Source organism: Oncorhynchus keta, unplaced genomic scaffold, assembly GCF_023373465.1.
Source record: "Oncorhynchus keta strain PuntledgeMale-10-30-2019 unplaced genomic scaffold, Oket_V2 Un_contig_1027_pilon_pilon, whole genome shotgun sequence".
Classification (NCBI taxonomy): domain Eukaryota; kingdom Metazoa; phylum Chordata; class Actinopteri; order Salmoniformes; family Salmonidae; genus Oncorhynchus; species Oncorhynchus keta.
The window spans coordinates 72452-85646 of NW_026277059.1; the positions used below are offsets into that span (position 1 = coordinate 72452).

General features: G+C 41.1%; 1 protein-coding gene across 1 annotated transcript; it reads left to right on the plus strand.

Moving 5' to 3' along the window:
- The first annotated feature begins 698 nt into the window (after window positions 1-698).
- Window positions 699-13033, plus strand: LOC127916948 (ceroid-lipofuscinosis neuronal protein 6 homolog). The gene is made up of 8 exons (XM_052500302.1): window positions 699-826; window positions 2061-2178; window positions 4070-4168; window positions 5555-5743; window positions 5992-6047; window positions 8958-9080; window positions 9582-9867; window positions 12680-13033. The coding sequence occupies exons 1-7, from the start codon at window positions 768-770 to the stop codon at window positions 9850-9852; spliced, it is 915 nt and encodes a 304-aa protein (XP_052356262.1). The 5' UTR covers window positions 699-767; the 3' UTR covers window positions 9853-9867; window positions 12680-13033.
- The last annotated feature ends 162 nt before the right edge of the window (window positions 13034-13195 follow it).

The following is a 13195-nucleotide window of genomic DNA, read 5'->3' on the forward strand; positions in this document are numbered from 1 at the left end:
TGGAGAGTATTTGCACAATGAATCCCAGAATGCATTTCATTATCTTAACATGATATTGAAACTATTGAATAGTATGATTTATTTAGCTAATTAATTTGATTTATTGTCATCAATACACTAAAATATCATGCTTTTGTAGTGGCAAAAAAAAACATTTTGTTGGTGAAACCATCAGTGGGATCATTTATCATATAGCCTGTCAAATTGTAAGCGTGATGGACCCGCGTCAACAATGCTTTGGCATGGTGGGGCAGTATTCAAATTACATAGGGGGCCCACAGCTCTGCCGATCGGGGCCCATCACCGGGCCCAGAGGATGCTATTTTTACAAGACGAAGGCTTGAACACAGCTGGTTGAATAAGACTCTAAATGGGATAGGAAAGCAGCCAACAGGAGAGTGTGAATATTGCCAGGAAATAGAGACCGTGGGGCATGTACTGACACAGTGTGGGTAGTATCAGAGGGAAAGAGAGAGACTGACATCCAGTTTGAGGGAGAAGGGTATACAGGAAATGAGTTTAAAGAGGACATTGAGTCGAACGTCATTAGATACAGATACAGTGCCAAATATTTTGTTATCTTCTTTTTAAAGGAAAACGGGACATGGCAGGTAGGATTTACAATAGTATGTCTTTGGCCTACACTCCAGTACAGTAGGTGGCGGTAATGCACCATAAGGTTGGATGCCAACCGCCAAAAAAACACACCAAAGAAGAAAAATAAGTGGCGAATTTTCGTTGCAGGATTGGAGGACATCGGGAAGAGAATGCAAGCTGCGGCACGGAAACGTCAAAGCAATGCACCTCGGTTGTCAACAAACCCCAGGTTTGAACAGTTTATTTGTGATTAACGTGTTTATATCATCGGCAAGTATTTAATGTTCCCATCTAGCGGGCCAGGCACCGTGCATGTCGAATAGTCGCCCTGATGAACCGAAGTGTCTCAGGCATTTGTCTATCAACGAAACGTAAACAATAAAGACTAGGCTGCTGTTAGCGGACTGTTAGGCTATTGTTATCACGTTACCGTTTCAATAAAGACTAGGCTACTGTTAGCGGACTGTTAGGCTATTGTTATCACGTTACCGTTTCAATAAAGACTAGGCTACTGTTAGCGGACTGTTAGGCTATTGTTATCACGTTACCGTTTCAATAATAGTTCATTCAAATACAACCACCGCCTGTTTGTTCATTGCTGTTGCTGTAAGACAGGGTTCTCCAACTGGCGACTTGGCCCACGAGTGGTTTTATTTGTCCCAAAAGCTTCGGGTGCTTTTAAACATGTGTACAAGGTGAGCGTTTCATAATTTAAATTCATGTTAGTATTGACCTAAGGCGAATTGATTTAGTCAGAGCTAGATTCCACAAAGCCTGGTCTCGGGTTCACTCTGTTGAAGTCTATCAGAAACTTCCTGCACCGTGGAGTTTAGTCCGCTAGGCTACTGTCAGACAGTGTCAGTAGAAATATACTGTAAAGGCATATCAGTCTGCCACTCAAAACTGCCCCTTATATTCTAAACTAGGTTAGTTATTGCCTGTGCTTGCTGGCTGAAGTTCTTCTTGCCTTGTAATGTGCTCATGGTCAGTGTCATGTGACCAAGGACAGGGAAGTTGTCAGCCAGTTGTCGGCTGTGAAGGTTGTCAAGCACAGCTATACAATACAGTGTATATTGGCTTTTATATTGCCCATTATTTGCAGAGAGTTAGGAACACATGGGGCCTGTACAAGGAATGCATTGGACTGTGTATAGACTGGCAAACAGCCCACTGAATAACATGCATCTTATTTATTTACATGACCTCGTCCTATTTCCCCCACTGGTGTTAACCTCGGAGGTAGATCAAGGCCAACAACACAATAATAGTGATGAATAATACAGTAGGCTACATGAACAGAAAGATAATGACAATGTTATTCATGTGTATTTATATAGGTGTAGGCCTACCACAGCACTGTTGTGTTCCTACATATTGGCTAATGTCTTCTTCATACATTGTCATTCTGTATAATGTTGTTTTGGAGTTGGAATTCATACTTCATAATGTGTCTTTCTCTAAAGCCAACCAGAGTCCAAGCCAAAAGGGTCATCAATGAAGAGGCCACAGTTCCACTTTGACCTGTGGTTCTATCTCACAGTACAAAACTGGATACTGGACTTTGGAAGGCCCATTGTAATGGTATGGACAACCTGCTGAGAGATTCCATACCAGGACAGCTTGAAAAAATGTTGCATATCTCAGGTTGTTCTGGCATTTGGGCTCCCGAGTGGCGCAGTGGTCTAAGGCGCTGCATCTCAGTGCTAGAGGTGTCATTACAGACCCTGGTTTGATTCCAGGCTGTATCACAATCGGCCGTGATTGGGAGTCCCATAGGGCGGTGCACAATTGGCCCAGCGTCGTCCGGGTTAGGGGAGGGTTTGGCCGGGGTAGGCCGTCATTGTAAATAAGATTTTGTTCTTAACTGAGTTGCTTAGTTAACTAAAGGTTAAATAAAAACATGTAGTGTGTGGAGAAGGGAATTACCAGGGACCTCACAATACGTTATCATCACCATGCTTAGGTGCCGATACGATATGTATTACGATTCTCATGATTCTGCTATTTGATACACTATGTCTGCTGTGGAGAGATAAGAGAGAACATGGGAAAATGAGTTTTTATCAGTCATGGAAATAAGTGCTGAAAACATGTTGGCTCACTATTTAAAAAGATGGAGAACAAGCTATAGGATGAGTTTTGGTGAATTAGATTTTTACATTTTTTAAAATCTATACTTGTAATCAAAGTATTGATATATTGCCCACAATAATATTGTGATATTTTTTATAGCCCCTATCACTAATACGGAGTATGTTTAAGTTCTGAAATTCAATTTGTCACATTAATTTATTCAACATAAAACTCATAAGTACCCTTTTTGATTTTCCTCATTGAAAGACATTGGTTGTAATAATATACTCTATAAGTACATCACATTTCCAGAGTTGGTTGTCTGCTCATTTTGAAGTTATGATGCATTTTATTACCACCACCAACACAGTGAATGGGAAAATGGATTCAAATAGAACTCCCTCTGCTGGCGATTTGCTGAATGTGCAATCCTCAATGAGGACTATGATTTATTGAATGTCTTTTATAAATGGGTCATATCTTCTAAAGTACCAGAGAGCCACTGTAGAAATATGACCTGTTTTAAGAGTATACTGTTCCAAACAATGTCTAAAAATATGCTACATCAAAAAAGGTACATTGAGATATTAATGTTTTATGTTGAATAAATGAATGTTCAAGGCATATTCCATATTTAAGGCACACGAAGGCAGGCCTGGGAGGCAGGCCTGGGAGGCAGGCCTGGGAGGCAGGCCTGGGAGGCAGGCCTGGGAGGCAGGCCTGGGAGGCAGGCCTGGGCAACTCCAGTCCTCCAGGGCCTGATTGGTGTCACTCCTTTCTCCATCCCGAGCAAACACAGCTGATTCATCAAATCTCATTCTAAACTGAAGATCATGATCAGTTGATTATTGGAGTCAGGTGTGTTAGCTGGGTCTGGGGCAAAACTGTGCCACCAATCAGGCCCTCAAGGACTGGAGGGCCCATTTGTAATGGTATGGACAACCTGCTGAGAGATTCCATACCAGGACAGCTTGAAAAAATTTGGGTATCTCAGGTTGTTCTGGCAATTGGTCTCCTGAGTGGGGCAGCGGTCTAAGGCTCTGCATCTCAGTGCTAGAGGTGTCAATGGCACTGAGATGTCTGTATCACGTACTGTTAATGGATCATAGGTTCTTACAGGAGGCACTTTCAACATGACTTTCAAAGAAACAAAACATTGTGATGCAAATGTAAAAAGCATGTCTATATCATACTTCCTTCAAATTAAGTGTCTATGTGAGAATTGCCATAAAAATCTGTGATACCTAAAATATTTCAGGGCTTTCTGGCGTGGAACTACCCTGCTACAATACTATATTTGGGTAAATATCAAAGTGTAACAAACAAATAGCCTAGTTATAGCAGCATTGAAGTCTATGCTATGAATGCAACCCTGTGTTGTATCCATGATTTAATTCAGATCATTCTCCCTCTGGAGTGGTTCCCCCTGAACAAGCCCAGTGCTGGAGACTACTTTCACATGGCCTACAATGTCATCACGCCATTCCTACTGCTCAAGGTGGGTGACTGTCTGGAACCACCAAACACAAACTGTAAGGCTGGTTGATACCGTTTGTTCACAATTGCAGTTGCCCTATAAGCTACAGTGACAATGAAATGTGTCCAAAATAATCGCTTTTCAATGTGGAATGAATTAATCCGATTAATTTGTGATGCTCACATGCTATACTAAGTGCATGTGTGTGCATGCACACTGACTGTGTGTGTTTACTTGCCTGTTCATGTGTGTGTGTGTGTGTGTTAATGTGTGTGTGTGTTAACATGCCTGTTACTGTGTGTGTGTGTGTGTGTGTGTGTGTGTGTGTGTGTGTGTGTGTTTACATGTCTGTTAATGTGTGTGTGTGTGTGTTTACATGTCTGTTAATGTGTGTGTGTGTGTGTTTACATGTCTGTGTGTGTGTGTGTTTACATGTCTGTTAATGTGTGTGTGTGTGTTTACATGTATGTTAATGTGTGTGTGTGTGTTTACATGTCTGTTAATGTGTGTGTGTGTGTTTACATGTCTGTTAATGTGTGTGTGTGTGTTTACATGTCTGTTAATGTGTGTGTGTGTGTGTTTACATGTCTGTTAATGTGTGTGTGTGTGTGTTTACATGTCTGTTAATGTGTGTGTGTGTGTTTACATGTCTGTTAATGTGTGTGTGTTACATGTCTGTTAATGTGTGTGTGTGTGTTTACATGTCTGTTAATGTGTGTGTGTGTGTTTACATGTCTGTTAATGTGTGTGTGTGTGTTAACATGCCTGTTACTGTGTGTGCGTGTGTATTTACATGCCTGCTACTGTGTGTGTTTACATGCCTGCTACTGTGCGTTTCCATGCCTGTTAATGTGTGTGTGTGTGTGCGCGTGTGTGTTTACATGCCTGCTACTGTGTGTGTTTACATGCCTGCTAGTGTGTGTGTGTGTGTGTGTGTGTGTGTGTGTGTGTGTGTGTGTGTGTGTGTGTGTGTGTGTGTGTGTGTGTGTGTTTACATGTCTGTTAATGTGTGTGTGTGTGTTTACATGCCTGTTAGTGTGTGTGTGTTTACATGCCTGTTAGTGTGTGTGTGTTTACATGCCTGTTAGTGTGTGTGTTTACATGCCTGTTAGTGTGTGTGTGTGTTTACATGCCTGTTAGTGTGTGTGTGTGTTTACATGCCTGTTAGTGTGTGTGTGTGTGTGTGTGTTTACATGCCTGTTAGTGTGTGTGTGTGTGTGTTTACATGCCTGTTAATGTGTGTGTGTGTTTACATGCCTGTTAATGTGTGTGTGTGTGTGTGTTTACATGCCTGTTAATGTGTGTGTGTGTGTTTACATGCCTGTTAATGTGTGTGTGTGTGTGTGTGTGTGTGTGTGTGTTTACATGCCTGTTAATGTGTGTGTGCTCTCGTCCCTCTCTGAGCAGCTGATTGAGAGGAGTCCCAGGGCCCTGCCTCGCTCCGCCGTGTACCTGAGCATCATCACCTTAGTGATGGGCGCCAGCATCCACCTGGTGGGCGACTCCATCAACCATCGTCTGCTGCTGAGTGGCTACCAGCTCCACCTGTCTGTCAGAGAGAACCCCATCATCAAAGACCTCAAACCTGCTACACTGGTAGGCTACACCTTTTTATTAGAGAAGATATACTTTGTTAGTCCATACGGGATGGAAACGTCTTCTGCTTTTCACCCAACTCCTTCCGATAAAATATGACCAAATTCTGAAGATTCTAGTTCTGGGTTAACCAGGATGAATGAACACATGGTGCCTGATAGAGCTCAAATGTATGCTGTTTCATATCAACCAACAACAAAAATGCTGTTGATATTGTTTGAACATGTTTCTTATTTGATTTATTTTAGATTGATTCGTTTGAGCTTCTTTATTTTTATGATGAACAACTGGGACATTTGATGTGGTATGTGGTCATCACTTTTAATGGAATATTCTCTTCTGCTTACTGTCATAACATGCTATTGGTTGATAATACAATTTAGATGAAAAACGTTTTAAAATGGTTGAACAAGGACTGTTTTTCAAATTGAGTTGATTTATATATTGGTCTGTATATCTAAAAATTCAAATGTTATTGTTCGGGTACACATACGTTTCAGATGTTATTGCGGGTTCGCTCTGGATAAGAGCGTCTGCTAAATGACTTAAATGTAAATGTTAAGCGAAAAGCTTATGTTCAGTGCAGTAATACCGAACAAAACAATAAGCAAATGCAAGTCCAAAAAATGTCAATAAAGGTATTAAGAAATATTAGAACAAGCAATATCAGAGTCCGGAATATAAATATGTATGTATATAATGGTATGGATAGACAATGACATTATGGACAGTATGTGGCTAGAAAAGGTGTGTACAGCAGCAGTTATATAGGATGAGTCTTGACTAGAATACACTATATACAGTATGTGGCTAGAAAAGGTGTGTACAGCAGCAGTTATATAGGATGAGTCTTGACTAGAATACACTATATACAGTATGTGGCTAGAAAAGGTGTGTACAGCAGCAGTTATATAGGATGAGTCTTGACTAGAATACACTATATACAGTATGTAGCTAGAAAAGGTGTGTACAGCAGCAGTTATATAGGATGAGTCTTGACTAGAATACACTATATACAGTATGTAGCTAGAAAAGGTGTGTACAGCAGCAGTTATATAGGATGAGTCTTGACTAGAATACACTATATACAGTATGTGGCTAGAAAAGGTGTGTACAGCAGCAGTTATATAGGATGAGTCTTGACTAGAATACACTATATACAGTATGTAGCTAGAAAAGGTGTGTACAGCAGCAGTTATATAGGATGAGTCTTGACTAGAATACACTATATACAGTATGTGGCTAGAAAAGGTGTGTACAGCAGCAGTTATATAGGATGAGTCTTGACTAGAATACACTATATACAGTATGTGGCTAGAAAAGGTGTGTACAGCAGCAGTTATATAGGATGAGTCTTGACTAGAATACACTATATACAGTATGTAGCTAGAAAAGGTGTGTACAGCAGCAGTTATATAGGATGAGTCTTGACTAGAATACACTATATACAGTATGTGGCTAGAAAAGGTGTGTACAGCAGCAGTTATATAGGATGAGTCTTGACTAGAATACACTATATACAGTATGTAGCTAGAAAAGGTGTGTACAGCAGCAGTTATATAGGATGAGTCTTGACTAGAATACACTATATACAGTATGTAGCTAGAAAAGGTGTGTACAGCAGCAGTTATATAGGATGAGTCTTGACTAGAATACACTATATACAGTATGTAGCTAGAAAAGGTGTGTACAGCAGCAGTTATATAGGATGAGTCTTGACTAGAATACACTATATACAGTATGTAGCTAGAAAAGGTGTGTACAGCAGCAGTTATATAGGATGAGTCTTGACTAGAATACACTATATACAGTATGTAGCTAGAAAAGGTGTGTACAGCAGCAGTTATATAGGATGAGTCTTGACTAGAATACACTATATACAGTATGTGGCTAGAAAAGGTGTGTACAGCAGCAGTTATATAGGATGAGTCTTGACTAGAATACACTATATACAGTATGTAGCTAGAAAAGGTGTGTACAGCAGCAGTTATATAGGATGAGTCTTGACTAGAATACACTATATACAGTATGTGGCTAGAAAAGGTGTGTACAGCAGCAGTTATATAGGATGAGTCTTGACTAGAATACACTATATACAGTATGTAGCTAGAAAAGGTGTGTACAGCAGCAGTTATATAGGATGAGTCTTGACTAGAATACACTATATACAGTATGTGGCTAGAAAAGGTGTGTACAGCAGCAGTTATATAGGATGAGTCTTGACTAGAATACACTATATACAGTATAAGGCTAGAAAAGGTGTGTACAGCAGCAGTTATATAGGATGAGTCTTGACTAGAATACACTATATACAGTATGTGGCTAGAAAAGGTGTGTACAGCAGCAGTTATATAGGATGAGTCTTGACTAGAATACACTATATACAGTATAAGGCTAGAAAAGGTGTGTACAGCAGCAGTTATATAGGATGAGTCTTGACTAGAATACACTATATACAGTATAAGGCTAGAAAAGGTGTGTACAGCAGCAGTTATATAGGATGAGTCTTGACTAGAATACACTATATACAGTATGTGGCTAGAAAAGGTGTGTACAGCAGCAGTTATATAGGATGAGTCTTGACTAGAATACACTATATACAGTATAAGGCTAGAAAAGGTGTGTACAGCAGCAGTTATATAGGATGAGTCTTGACTAGAATACACTATATACAGTATGTGGCTAGAAAAGGTGTGTACAGCAGCAGTTATATAGGATGAGTCTTGACTAGAATACACTATATACAGTATAAGGCTAGAAAAGGTGTGTACAGCAGCAGTTATATAGGATGAGTCTTGACTAGAATACACTATATACAGTATGTGGCTAGAAAAGGTGTGTACAGCAGCAGTTATATAGGATGAGTCTTGACTAGAATACACTATATACAGTATAAGGCTTGAAAAGGTGTGTACAGCAGCAGTTATATAGGATGAGTCTTGACTAGAATACACTATATACAGTATGTGGCTAGAAAAGGTGTGTACAGCAGCAGTTATATAGGATGAGTCTTGACTAGAATACACTATATACAGTATGTGGCTAGAAAAGGTGTGTACAGCAGCAGTTATATAGGATGAGTCTTGACTAGAATACACTATATACAGTATGGAAACATTTTTAAAGTGACCACTGTTCAGTATTTGCAATGAGTTTGTAATAAGTTGACATTAACTAGTTTTCAACTGAGTTCTCTCCTTCTCTCTTCCTCCAGGTATATTCCTTTCTTCATAATCCTCTTCCTCTACTTCACTGGCTGCTTTACTCACGTCAAAGAGGAGAAGACGATGCCCCTGTCTGGTTGGCTGCTACTCGGACCCAGTGCCCTCTACTATTGGTCAGTCCCCTCATTACTTCCTTCTTTTGACTTGAGAAATGTTTTCTGAGCAAAGATTTGTAAAACTTTTTAAAAACGTTTTATTTTTATTAGACATATAAGACTGTAAAAACACCAGCAATTCACCTCCAAGTGATTTGGGAAATCTGTAGCAATATATGTGTGATTGTATACAAATCTAAGCAAGTTTTTGAAATATCTGTTTGGGCTTCTTGCAATCAATTTGCAGTCTACAAATTATTTGTAATTATGTTCCCGTCCTCTGACCATCTGCGGCTGAATCTAGTTGATGATCACTGTCATAGAGGTTTGCTGAATTCTAATTGATAAATGTACTCCATTATGTGATTAATGTACTCTGATTTATGTCGTACTGAAAGTACCTGAAGTCGGGGACATTTCACTGTGTGAAGCATGGCTCAACTCTAAGTATTTCCTTCTAGAAAGTGAAAGTATCTTGACTGCAGCTCTCACTTCTGCCCGTCTCTCACACCCTCTCAGGTACTTGGTCACAGAGGGTCAGATCTTCCAACTCTTCCTCCTCACCTTCCTAGCTATGGTAGCCATGGTGATCCACCAGCGGCACAAGGGCTCTGTCCTAGACGCCAATGGCCTCTTTCTGTTCGCCAGCTTCTCTGTCACCATGTTCCTGGTGGCCGTGTGGGTGGCCTGGCTGTGGAGCGACCCGGTGCTGCGTAAGAAATACCCCGGTCACCTGTACGTCCCCGAGCCCTGGTCCTACTACACATTACACGTTAAGGACAGCCACTGATAGGAGTGACAACAGGTGAGTGTCCAGTATGATACTAGTTTGTGTTAGCCTGGGTGTCAGTATGATGATACTAGTTTGTGTTAGCCTGGGTGTCAGTATGATGATACTAGTTTGTGTTAGCCTGGGTGTCAGTATGATGATGTCAGTATGATGATACTAGTTTGTGTTAGCCTGGGTGCCAGTGATGATACTAGTTTGTGTTAGCCTGGGTGCAGTATGATGATGCTAGTTTGTGTTAGCCTGGGTGTCAGTATGATGATACTAGTTTGTGTTAGCCTGTGCCAGTATGATGATACTAGTTTGTGTTAGCCTGGGTGCCAGTATGATGATGCTAGTTTGTGTTAGCCTCAGTATGATGATACAGTTTGTGTTAGCCTGGGTGCCAGTATGATGATGCTAGTTTGTGTTAGCCTGGGTGCCAGTATGATGATGCTAGTTTGTGTTAGCCTGATACTAGGTGTTAGCCTGGGTGTCAGTATGATGATACTAGTTTGTGTTAGCCTGGGTGCCAGTATGATGATGCTAGTTTGTGTTAGCCTGGGTGTCAGTATGATGATATTAATTTGTGTTAGCCTGGGTGCCAGTATGATGATGCTAGTTTGTGTTAGCCTGGGTGGGTGATGCAGTTTGTGTTATGTATGATGATACTAGTTTGTGTTAGCCTGGGCCTGTGCCAGTATGATGATACTAGTTTGTGTTAGCCTGGGTGCCAGTATGATGATGCTAGTTTGTGTTAGCCTGGGTGCCAGTATGATGATACTAGTTTGTGGCCTGCCCAGTATGATGATGCTAGTTTGTGTTAGCCTGGGTGTCAGTATGATGATACTAGTTTGTGTTAGCCTGGGTGGCCAGTATGATGATGCTAGTTTGTGTTAGCCTGGGTGCCAGTATGATGATGCTAGTTTGTGTTAGCCTGGGTGCCAGTATGATGATACTAGTTTGTGTTAGCCTGGGTGTCAGTATGATGATACTAGTTTGTGTTAGCCTGGGTGCCAGTATGATGATGCTAGTTTGTGTTATCAGATGATGATGCTAGTTTGTGTTAGCCTGGGTGCCAGTATGATGATGCTAGTTTGTGTTAGCCTGGGTGTCAGTATGATGATGCTAGTTTGTGTTAGCCTGGGTGTCAGTATGATGATACTAGTTTGTGTTAGCCTGGGTGCCAGTATGATGATGCTAGTTTGTGTTAGCCTGGGTGTCAGTATGATGATGCTAGTTTGTGTTAGCCTGGGTGCCAGTATGATGATGCTAGTTTGTGTTAGCAGTATGATGATGCTGGGTGTCAGTATGATGATGCTAGTTTGTGTTAGCCTGGGTGTCAGTATGATGATACTAGTTTGTGTTAGCCTGGGTGCCAGTATGATGATACTAGTTTGTGTTAGCCTGGGTGCCAGTATGATGATGCTAGTTTGTGTTAGCCTGGGTGTCAGTATGATGATACTAGTTTGTGTTAGCCTGGGTGTCAGTATGATGATACTAGTTTGTGTTAGCCTGGGTGCCAGTATGATGATGCTAGTTTGTGTTAGCCTGGGTGTCAGTATGATGATACTAGTTTGTGTTAGCCTGGGTGCCAGTATGATGATGCTAGTTTGTGTTAGCCTGGGTGCCAGTATGATGATGCTAGTTTGTGTTAGCCAGTATGATGATACTAGTTTGTGTTAGCCTGGATGTCAGTATGATGATACTAGTTTGTGTTAGCCTGGGTGCCAGTATGATGATGCTAGTTTGTGTTAGCCTGGGTGTCAGTATGATGATGCTAGTTTGTGTTAGCCTGGGTGTCAGTATGATGATACTAGTTTGTGTTAGCCTGGGTGCCAGTATGATGATACTAGTTTGTGTTAGCCTGGGTGCCAGTATGATGATGCTAGTTTGTGTTAGCCTGGGTGTCAGTATGATGATACTAGTTTGTGTTAGCCTGGGTGTCAGTATGATGATACTAGTTTGTGTTAGCCTGGGTGCCAGTATGATGATGCTAGTTTGTGTTAGCCTGGGTGTCAGTATGATGATACTAGTTTGTGTTAGCCTGGGTGCCAGTATGATGATGCTAGTTTGTGTTAGCCTGGGTGCCAGTATGATGATGCTAGTTTGTGTTAGCCTGGGTGCCAGTATGATGATACTAGTTTGTGTTAGCCTGGGTGTCCTAGTTTGTGTTAGCCTGGGTGCCAGTATGATGATGCTAGTTTGTGTTAGCCTGGGTGTCAGTATGATGATGCTAGTTTGTGTTAGCCTGGGTGTCAGTATGATGATACTAGTTTGTGTTAGCCTGGGTGCCAGTATGATGATACTAGTTTGTGTTAGCCTGGGTGCCAGTATGATGATGCTAGTTTGTGTTAGCCTGGGTGTCAGTATGATGATACTAGTTTGTGTTAGCCTGGGTGCCAGTATGATGATGCTAGTTTGTGTTAGCCTGGGTGCCAGTATGATGATGCTAGTTTGTGTTAGCCTGGGTGCCAGTATGATGATGCTAGTTTGTGTTAGCCTGGGTGTCAGTATGATGATACTAGTTTGTGTTAGCCTGGGTGCCAGTATGATGATACTAGTTTGTGTTAGCCTGGGTGCCAGTATGATGATGCTAGTTTGTGTTAGCCTGGGTGCCAGTATGATGATGCTAGTTTGTGTTAGCCTGGGTGCCAGTATGATAATGCTAGTTTGTGTTAGTCTGGGAGCCAGTATGATGATGCTAGTTTGGGGTTAACAATTTAGTTACCCAGGTTAGGTTTGCATGGAGTAAGGAAAGTTATTATGAGCCGTCCTCCCATCACCAGCCTCCTGTGGAATGGACTAATACTGACTGAATGGATTCCATCAATATCTTTCATTTCTGTAGAATTGACAGGTCTGAAACGTTCCTGCTACAGATAAATGGTCTATCCGCTCCCAAATGACATCATCAGCAAGCGCCACATGGAGTGTGGATCGAGCACAGTGTTGTGCTGCATTCTGGGACAGGCCCCTCTTTTCTACAGTTGCACCCCACCACTCCCCCAACCCCATCCACAAGTCTACAGTATGACCATCTTACAGTATGCAATGTTACAGTATTAATTTAAAATGAGACAAAAAAAATGAACTCAAAGAAAGGTCAGTGTTGGGTGTACTTGAACATAATTGTATTGCTTCAAGTAAGTTGTTTGAACATTTCAATATCAGATATTTTTAGCAATAAATGTTTTTTACTCCACTTTGTGTATATTGTGTTTATGAACTTTGAAGACATGCTTAATTGTACTTGCATATACTGTATAACAGACATCATCATCAAGGTTACTCCATAATGAAGTAGGTCATATGTCTCCTATAGCAGATTTACATTTGACATTTCAGTCATTTAGCCGATGCTCTG